General features: G+C 46.3%; 1 protein-coding gene across 1 annotated transcript in view; it reads right to left on the bottom strand.

The window, feature by feature from the left end:
• Nucleotides 1-10,839, bottom strand: part of SSU72 (SSU72 homolog, RNA polymerase II CTD phosphatase) — a 112,139-nt gene extending 101,300 nt beyond the window's left edge. The window contains exon 1 of the mRNA XM_073585460.1: nt 10,580-10,839. Coding sequence (XP_073441561.1) covers nt 10,580-10,659 — 80 coding nt within the window. The 5' untranslated portion in view covers nt 10,660-10,839. The remainder of the gene's footprint in view (nt 1-10,579) is intronic.
• Between the last annotated feature and the right edge of the window lie 202 nt (nt 10,840-11,041).

Raw genomic sequence — 11,041 nt, forward strand, 5'->3', positions numbered from 1 at the left:
GAAGAGAGAGAAGAGAGAAAGAGAGAAAGAGAGAAAGAAGAGAGAAAGAGAGAAAGAGAGAAAGAGAGAAGAGAAAGAGAGAAAGAGAGAAAGAGAGAGAGAAGAGAGAAAGAGAGAAAGAGAGAGAAAGAGAGAAAGAAGAGAAAGAGAGAAAGAAGAGAAAGAGAGAGAAGAGAGAAAGAGGAGAAAGAGAAGAGAGAAGAGAGACGAGAGAGGAAAGAGAGAAAGAGAGGCGCTATCACACCGTGCGCATATACAGAACAGCAACCCCAGCTCCTACCATCATAAAGCCCTGCTGAGCCACAGCCAAGAGCAAGCCAGGAACCTCGGCAGCCAGCAACACACCCTAACTAAAGCCCAAATAAAAGAGATCTCAGAGAGCTGAAAGATGCAATACATAGAGGGTTGGAAGAGTGAATTGGAAAACTCCCAGAAACTCACCATCTACCGGTCACTGCGGAGGGACTACACACTGGCTCCATACCTGGAAAGGCTACGCCACCCCAAAGACAGGCAGACCCTGAGTATATACAGATTAAGCGCCCACAACCTAGAGGTGGAAACAGGGCGGCACCGACAGACATACAAGCCACGAGAGAACAGACTGTGCCAGCACGGGACTCTGGAAGAGGAGGTGCATTTCCTGCTGCACTGCAACAAATACTCAGCAGTGAGGGACTCCCACTTCCAGAAACTTACCACCCATACCCCTGACTTCCCATCCATGGATGAGAGGAAACTCTGCATCCTACTGGGGGAAGAAGAATCAATGGTGGAGGTCGCCGCACAATATGTCACCACTTGTCATAAGATGAGAGTAACTAAAGACCTCCAAATGGACAATCACTCCCCAAATTTTGCCCCCAACACCCCATCCCCACTACCCTAATCCACTCCCCTGCCACACTTCTTTTCTTGCTTTGGCAACACTAATTGTATTTTGGTCCTGCCAATAAAGCCAATTTGAATTTGAAAGAGAGAAAAAGAGAAAAAGAGAGAGAAATTTGGGGTTAATTCAGTGTCTGGAGGATCCGCCGGCCAAAAAAAACCGTTGCAAGCTCCGTTTGGAAATCTTTGAGGATGTTGACGGACACTAACATTTTGGCGGATCCTCAAAAAAACGGATGCAACGGACGGCAATCAGTCAGGATCCGCCAATAATGAAAGTGAATGGGGAAAAAAACGGATCCACAAAGAAAAATGGCGGATCCGTTTTTTTTCAAAATTGGCGGATCTTGACTGATTGTCAAAAAGGGAAGTGTGAAAGAGGCCTAAGAAATGTTATCAACTATTGTTTGTGACATCTGATTTAAGGGCATGAAAATTAAAAGTTTGAAAATAGCTAAATTCTGAACTTGCCAAATTTCCGTTTTTTCACAAATAAACAAAGTCATATCGAAGAAATTTTACCACTTTCATGAAGTACAATATGTCATGAAAACAATCTCAGAATCAGCAGGATCCGTTGAAGCGTTCCAGAGTTATAACCACATAAAGTGACAGTGGTCAGAGTTGCAAAAGCTGGCTTGGTCATTAACGTGCAAACCATCTTTGGGGGTAAAGGGGTTAATATATCAATAAGGCTAGTTTCACACTAGCGCTTTTGAGCGCAGCGACGGCCGCCGCTAAGCCCCGCCCCCTGCCGCACCTCAGCCGGTAGCTCCACCTACCTGCGCATGACACTGCATGCGTCCTGCGTCCCCTATCACTGGGGGCGCAGGCCGGGCGCAGTATGCGTTTGGCGGCGCATGCGCCTTTTTGACGGTGCGCCGAGCGCAACCAAACTGCAGCAGGTTGCGTTTGGCGCACCGTCAAAAGGACGCATGCGCCGCCAAACGCATACTGCGCACGGCCTGCGCCCCCAGTGATAAAGATAGGGGACGCATGCAGCGTCATGCGCCGGTAGGCGGAGATACCGGTGGAGGCGCGGCAGGGGGCGGGGCTTAGCGGCGGCCGTGCGCAGGCCGTCGCTGCGCTCAAAAGCGCTAGTGTGAAACTAGCCTAAAACATTTATGCAATGACTACATGAACTGGGCCCACAGCTCTGGTCACACAAACAAGATTTACCGTATGTTTCTGATGTACAGTATGTAGCACAATATTTCGAAGGACTCATCCAATAAAACAATATGATGTCAACTTTGGGAGATTAGTAGTTTCTACACCTTTCTGCCCAAAAGAAACCACCACTGTAAAAATAGCCAAACACTGCACTCTCTCTGGCAGTGCCATAGGCAAATGGAGAAGAGTTTGTGCACCTCTGTTCCATTAAAGGTAGGACTATACACAGCTCTGTTCTTTGAACTGTTTGGAGTCCCACCGATCGGTAATGATGTATTCACACATGACAATTTTGTCCCATAAAACGCACCATTAAAGAAGCACTCCCATACTTCCCCCTCCCCCCTAAACTAGTATAAAATGGAAGTGTAGTCCAACATTAATGTACTCACTTATCACTCTTTGGTATCCAGCGATGTTGCAGTCTTCCAAGTCATAGGATAGCAAATCAGACCATCCTGATTTACACCACACTACACTCTGAGCCACAAGTCTAAGCCATTTGGGTTCCAGTATCATCTCTATGCTGATGACACCCAATTATACACTTCTTCCCCTGACATCACCCCTACCCTAATTCAAAATACCAAGGATTGTCTGTCTGCTGTCTCTAGCATCATGTCCACCCTCTATCTGAAACTAAATCTCTCTAAAACTGAACTTCTTGTGTTTCTCCCCTCTACTAACCTCACTCTACCTAACATCGAAATAACCCTGGAGGGTTCAACCATAACTCCCAAGCAGCATGCCCGCTGTCTTGGGGTCATATTCGACACTGAACTTTCCTTTACTCCGTACATCCGATCACTCAGTCGCTCTTGTCACCTGCATCTTAAAAACATCTCCAGAATCCGACCTTTTCTCACCTTTGAAACTGCTAAGACTCTTACTGTCGCTCTTATTCATTCTCGTCTGGACTACTGCAACTCTCTTCTGATCGGTCTCCCTCTTACCAAACTTTCTCCTCTCCAATCCATCTTGAATACGGCAGCCAGGGTCATATTTCTGTCCAGCCGCTTCACCGATGCCTCCATCTTGTGCCAGTCATTACACTGGCTACCTATTCGCTACAGGGTCCAGTATAAACTCATCTCTCTCACCCACAAAGCTCTCCACTGTTCTGCACCGCCTTATATCTCCTCTCTCATCTGTCTATCGCCCTACACGTGCCCTCCGTTCTACAAATGACCTAAGACAAACATCCCCCGTAATCCGAACCTCGCACCTCCGTCTCCAAGACTTCTCTCGTGCTGCTCCAGCTCTCTGGAATGCACTTCCCCAGACGATCAGACTGATACCTAGCCCTGACCTATTCAAGCGCGCTTTGAAAACCCATCTCTTCAAACAAGCCTACCACATCAACTACTCAGCAAGCTAACTTTGCCCTGTTCCCTCCTTCCAAATATTCTGAATCTGCACCCTACTATTCATCTGTCTCCACACCCTTCATGCACATTGATACTTGTCTATTGCACTTAAACACACGGGCTGATGACCGGATCATGCAGCTTTATATGAAAATCCCTATTATAATTGCCAGACCTGAATTAACAAGCATTTCTCACCTACTGTGTCCCCCCATTTCCTTGTAGATTGTAAGCTTGCGAGCAGGGACCTCACTCCTAATGTCACTGTTTGAATTGTCTTAACTTGTATTGAATTTATTGTCTGTACATGTCCCCGCTTAATTGTAAAGTGCTGCGGAATATGTTGGCGCTATATAAATAAAAATTATTATTATTATTATTATTATTATTATAAGTCTGTTGTAAGAGCTGTCAGTCAATGGAGCAGCTCTGATGCCCCATTGGCTTACATTGTACAAGCCACTTCCAAGTCACACAGAGCCCAGTGTGACGGAGAGGGTCTGAAACGGCATTGTATGACTCAGAAGAACACCAGAACAGTGCTGGATACTAGTGATGAGCGAGCATACTCGCTGCTCGGGTGTCCTCCGAGTACTTTGGCATGCTCGGAGATTTAATTTTCGTCGTCTCAGCTGCATGATTTGCAACTACTAGACAGGCTGAATACATATGTGGAATGCCTGTTTGTCAGGGAATTCCCACATGTATTCAGCCTGTCTACAAGTCGCAAATCATGCAGCTGAGACGACCAAATCTCTGAGCACGCCAAAATACTCGGAGGACACCTGAGCATGCACGGGAAAACCCAAGCAACGAGTATACTCGCTCATCACTACTGGATACCTAAGACCACGGTAGATGGGTATATTAACAAAACTATTTACACTGGTTTAGGCAAGGGAAGTTATGACAGTGCCTTTAACAAATGGCGATACACATCATTCTGTGTTCGTAAATGAGGTGCAATGATTACCAATACAATAGTTCTGTCCCCATAGAGTAATCAGTACTTTGTCCATTAGGTTTGTTTTTTTTGTTGTTGCAAAAATGATCCGATCACCCAATGAATGTTTTCTTTGTTCACCAACATATCTACACTAGCGGATAATCGGGATACAAGCATCTCAATGAAAAATCATTCTCTGATAATCTATTAACTAGAGTAAATGCTTAATTAATTACCCCATTGATAACGTAGAGAAAATTAATAAATGGGTTGCAATCCAGCTCCATAGAAAATCTAAATTCAAATTTTAGTCAAAATTTTCCAAAGTATGGAATAGGGGATAGTGGTGAATTCTGGGAATACCCCTTTGACTGTGCCTATGCTGGTAGCTTTCACAGTAAAAAAGGGTGCTTTCACACTGCGTACAGACATAATAATCTTTATTTTTATATAATGCTAACGTATTCCACAGCGCTTTACAGTTTTGCACACCATCATCGCTGTCCCCGATGGGGCTCACAATCTAAATTCCCTATCAGTATAGTATGTCTTTGGAATGTGAGAGGAAATCGGGAGTACCCGGAGGAAACCCACGCAAACACAGGGAGAACATACAAACTCCTTGCAGATGTTGTCCTTGGTGGGATTCGAACCCAGGACCCCACTGAGCCACCGTGCCGCCCCACTTGAAACAGAACTGTGACAAATGCAGTACCCCAAGGGTTCATATTGGTACCCATATTGATTAAAGGGAGTCTGCCAACATGACACCACCTCTAATCCATTTATATGTGCATGTAGCTTTTGCAAATACAAGCCCATCCATATTTTTAGCTAGCCAGTCCGTTCCTCCATCACTGAAAAATTGACTTTTGAATCTACATGCAAAAAGGGCTGAAATGTTTTGGGTGTGATGAAGCACTTCCAAAGCCTTTGCCTCCCTGGCTTTATTCTCCATCTAGTACTGATTTCTCCTGCTTGAATTCACACAGCCATGCATGAGAATGCTATGACAGGTGGGTGATCAGTAGGTCTTTGGAGTGTGGGAGGAAACCGGAGTACCCACAGGAAACCCACGCAAACACGGAGAGAACATCAAACTCTTTGCAGATGTTGTCCTTGGTGGGATTTGAACCCAGGACCCTAGCGCTGCAGTACTATCCACTGAGCCACCGTGCAGACATCCATTCAGTTCCCCTGTCAGGGCTTGTGTTTGAACCTACCTTCCAACCAAAACAGGATTCGGCCGAAAGCGCTAATAGGGCCATAGACTATATTGGTGCCGTCAGAAGAGCGAACAAGCGCTCTGCTGTGCAGAGAAGAACACTCAGATGCAGTCTCCTACGTCTAGATGTTCGCCTCCATTAGGCGTACAAGTGGAAAAAAAAAAAAAACCATGAGCAGCAGAGCGAATGTTCACTCTGCCGACACCATTATAATCTATGGCCCAGTCTGCACATCAGTCCAAATCCTGTTTCGCTGGAGGGTCCGTACAAAAGCCTTGAGGGGGCCACTCCACACAATGAAAGCACCCTTAATCAAAAATATTAAACATGGCCACATTAATTGTGTGCAAGTTCAAGACCTATTCCCACACTCCTGAGATGACGTAGTACATGGTGTCACCAACACCAGGCATCCAGGGCACATGTTCCACAATTCCCAGGCTATCTAATATATAAAACTCAATGTGGGTGGGTGTGTGTGTGTGTGTCCGGGATTGGCATCCGCACCGTCGCAGCTACAGCCACAAAATTTGGCACAGTCACACGTCTGGACCCCGAGAGCGTCATAGGCTGTGTGAGGCGAAATTTTAACCTCGCGCGTTCCAATTCACCAAACAATTTTGCCCCTATCTACACAATGGGGAAAAAGTGTGTGTATCAAGCCCCGCCCCTCATTATGTCATAATGGTTGCCATGGCGACGCTGATGTCATAGGTTGCAAGTGCCGCCCCTCATTATGATGTCATAATGGTTGCCATGGCGACGCTAATGTCATAGGTTGCAATGGCGAAGATGCTGTCACTATGGTTGCCATGGTGACGATGATGTCTTAATACATTGCAATGGTGACGGTTAGGTCATAACGGTTGCCATGGTGATGATGATATCATAATGGGTATATGGGCACTGGACTATGGGATGGAGGATGTGTGATGGGTATATAGGCACTGGACTATGGGATGGAGGATGTGTGATGGGTATATGGGCACTCGACTATGGGATGAAGGATGTGTGATGGGTATATGGGCACTCGACTATGGGATGAAGGATGTGTGATGGGTATATGGGCACTCGACTATGGGATGAAGGATGTGTGATGGGTATATGGGCACTCGACTATGGGATGAAGGATGTGTGATGGGTATATGGGCACTCGACTATGGGATGAAGGATGTGTGATGGGTATATGGGCACTCGACTATGGGATGAAGGATGTGTGATGGGTATATGGGCACTCGACTATGGGATGAAGGATGTGTGATGGGTATATGGGCACTCGACTATGGGATGAAGGATGTGTGATGGGTATATGGGCACTCGACTATGGGATGAAGGATGTGTGATGGGTATATGGGCACTCGACTATGGGATGAAGGATGTGTGATGGGTATATGGGCACTCGACTATGGGATGAAGGATGTGTGATGGGTATATGGGCACTCGACTATGGGATGAAGGATGTGTGATGGGTATATGGGCACTCGACTATGGGATGAAGGATGTGTGATGGGTATATGGGCACTCGACTATGGGATGAAGGATGTGTGATGGGTATATGGGCACTCGACTATGGGATGAAGGATGTGTGATGGGTATATGGGCACTCGACTATGGGATGAAGGATGTGTGATGGGTATATGGGCACTCGACTATGGGATGAAGGATGTGTGATGGGTATATGGGCACTCGACTATGGGATGAAGGATGTGTGATGGGTATATGGGCACTCGACTATGGGATGAAGGATGTGTGATGGGTATATGGGCACTCGACTATGGGATGAAGGATGTGTGATGGGTATATGGGCACTCGACTATGGGATGAAGGATGTGTGATGGGTATATGGGCACTCGACTATGGGATGAAGGATGTGTGATGGGTATATGGGCACTCGACTATGGGATGAAGGATGTGTGATGGGTATATGGGCACTCGACTATGGGATGAAGGATGTGTGATGGGTATATGGGCACTCGACTATGGGATGAAGGATGTGTGATGGGTATATGGGCACTCGACTATGGGATGAAGGATGTGTGATGGGTATATGGGCACTCGACTATGGGATGAAGGATGTGTGATGGGTATATGGGCACTCGACTATGGGATGAAGGATGTGTGATGGGTATATGGGCACTCGACTATGGGATGAAGGATGTGTGATGGGTATATGGGCACTCGACTATGGGATGAAGGATGTGTGATGGGTATATGGGCACTCGACTATGGGATGAAGGATGTGTGATGGGTATATGGGCACTCGACTATGGGATGAAGGATGTGTGATGGGTATATGGGCACTCGACTATGGGATGAAGGATGTGTATGATGGGTATATGGGCACTCGACTATGGGATGGAGGATGTGTATGATGGGTATATGGGCACTCGACTATGGGATGGAGGATATCTATGATGGGTATATGGGCACTCGACTATGGGATGGAGGATATCTATGATGGGTATATGGGCACTCGACTATGGGATGGAGGATATCTATGATGGGTATATGGGCACTCGACTATGGGATGGAGGATATCTATGATGGGTATATGGGCACTCGACTATGGGATGGAGGATATCTATGATGGGTATATGGGCACGGGACGGTGGATATGTATGATGGGTAAAAGGGCACGGGACGGTGGATATCTATGATGGGCATATGGGCACGGGACTATGGGATGGAGGATGTGCATATGGGCACGGGACTATGGGATGAAGGATGTGTGATGGGTATATGGGCACGGGACTATGGGATCAAGGATGTGTGATGGGTATATGGGCACTCGACTATGGGATGGAGGATATGTATGATGGGTATATGGGCACGGGACTATGGGATGGAGGATAATTATAATTTGTTATAACTAACCACAGTTATTTACTATGCCCGGGCAGCGCCGGGCTCTTCAGCTAGTTTTCTATATAAAATATCCAGACTGCAAAAGCCCATTGTTGACATCTGAACCGTTCATCTTTTGCTTAAAGTCACAATTTAAAAGGGCAACTAAATAAATCTTTTGATATGTTAAAGCATTGTAAAAGTCTTGTTGATCTTTGTGAGTCCGAATCTCCCAACCCACACCAATTGTTCAAGCTACAGGACAGATGCGCTAAACAGAAAGGTATGAGTAAAGTGTCAAAGGCTCATGTGTTTATGGTTTTGCTGAGCACTTCTGTCCTGTAGTTGAGCAATCTTTGGCCGTGCTGTGTTGTGGCCACAGTTACCGATCGGCCTAAGTCTTAAAGGGCATCTGTCACCCCATTTTCGGCCACCACCATCAGGGGCTTATCTACAGCAAAAACGGCCCGCAAAAAAAAAAAAGGCAAGTGTAAAAGAACCCTTAAGGTCCCGCCACACACAGCGAGATAGCTGATTGTGATTCAACAGCGATCTCACCAGCGAAATTGCTGTGTGTGGCACGCATCAGCGACCGACCCCCCGCCGAATATCGCTGATCGTGCAGGAATGTTCTGGGCCATTTTTTGATCATTGGTCTCCCGCTGGCCAGCACGCATCGCTGCGTGGCAGCGGGGAGAACAACGATCAGTGAGTTCTCAGCACTGTAAACAGACGCTGGGAGCTGGTATCCAAGGTAAATATCGGGTAACTAAGCACACGCGTTGCTTAGTTACCCACTGTGTACCTTGGATACCTGCGTGCTTGCGCTGGGAGCTGATATCCAAGGTACACAGTGGGTAACTAAGTGCCACGCGCGCTTAGTTACCCGATATTTACCATGGATACCAGCGTCCTCGCTGGTCCTGATCGCTGGTGAAATCTGCCTGTTTGGCAGCTCACCAGCGATCATGTAGCGAGACACCAATGATCCTGACAAGGTTGTATCGTTGTCGGGATCGCTGGTGCATTGTTATGTGTGATGGGGCCTTTAGTCTGAAATAATATTTATTGAGTAAATACAAAAAACACAAAAAGTTGTGCATACAACTTATACCACAATGAACAGATTACTAATAAAACAATCCACCAGGAGTTAACAGTGGACATGTGGAGCTTTCATGTAGCCTCACTGTGCCCAGTAACATTGGCTGGTCACCCTACATGAGAAAAAATTGTAATATTTCAATATTCAAAACTCTGTCCCTGTCTAATTTCTTTGTAACAAGACATCAGATGATCGTAGATAAAAGCATTTTATTCAACTTTTCACAAAGTTAACAGAGAGGCTGTAAAAACATCAAGAGACATTTTTTGGCTTAAAAAAAAAAAAAAAAATTTAAACTGATGAATCAGCTGGTAAGTTTTTTTGGATGTACAGTGATCAGATGGATTTGAGAAGGACGTTCTCTCGGCAGACTGGTGCCTATTATACCCTATAGAATATATTCAGTGTACACGTCCTGGTGTGAAAAGAACCTAATATATATATTTTTTTTTTTTTACTCCAAAAACAGAAAAAAAAACAGAGTGAAGGCAATCAGTTTCCACCAGACACAAACAAATCTAAGTTTGCTTCGGCCAGAAATCACTCGAAATAAAAGGGTTTCCAGGACCTTCAGGCCCCTGAAGCTTAAAACTAGCGAAGAGACTGGGGGGGTGAAAACTAAATTATATATATACACACAAACACACACACCACCTGCCCAGACTGGACTTTCCGATGACGACCCGACCAGAACCCATGTGAGGCCTAGTCGGCCCCGGTAACTGAAAAGGCGACTACTGTTATGCTTTTAATCCTTTCCCAGTCATATAATAGAATTTTAAAAAAAATGGCCGGATAGTTGCTATATGGCGCAAGTTCCCCCCCCCAAAAAAAGTTTCTAACAAATTCAGTTACAAATGTGTAATTTTCATACATCTGAGGGGGGAAATGGCCACCATGGAGGTGTGTGTAAGAAGGTATGGCCGCTCCCAGGGTCCTCCATCACATACAGAGGCCTAGAGACATCACCCGGCCTCACACGGACCCGAACTACGCGCACAGACTGAAGAAGAAGGGGTTCCGCCATTACCTGAGGATATTGTGCGCCTCCATGCTGCGGTTCTGGTTGCTGGAGCACACCACGGCCACACGGAGCGGGGTGGACGGCATTATTGTATCAGGCCGCCGAGATCTCCCCCTCACGAAAACCTCCTGACTCGGCGGAGACACGGTGAGGAGGACCGCAGCCGCTGCTAGCAGATGGCGGCACTTCCGCCTGTGCTCCGCCACCACAGGAACTAAAATGGCGGCCGGGCGGGGAAGTGACGTTGGTGAGGAGACGTGGGAGGCCGGACTGAGTCATGGAGGAGGCGACGGTGGTGTCGTAATGTTTGCTGACAGGAAGTCACACCGTCACCAGGGGGAATGCAGCTTGTGGCCCCTAGAGGGGAATTTTCTTCATCTTATTCCAGAAGCCATGTTTTACCAAACTGAAGCTTTTTTTTTTATTCAGAATTTTTTTTCCCTTTTTTTTTTAGTTTTTTTTTTTTTT

The sequence above is a fragment of the Dendrobates tinctorius genome, unplaced genomic scaffold, assembly GCF_039654945.1.
Source record: "Dendrobates tinctorius isolate UK_male_01 unplaced genomic scaffold, ASM3965494v1 ptg000086l, whole genome shotgun sequence".
Lineage (NCBI taxonomy): Eukaryota > Metazoa > Chordata > Amphibia > Anura > Dendrobatidae > Dendrobates > Dendrobates tinctorius.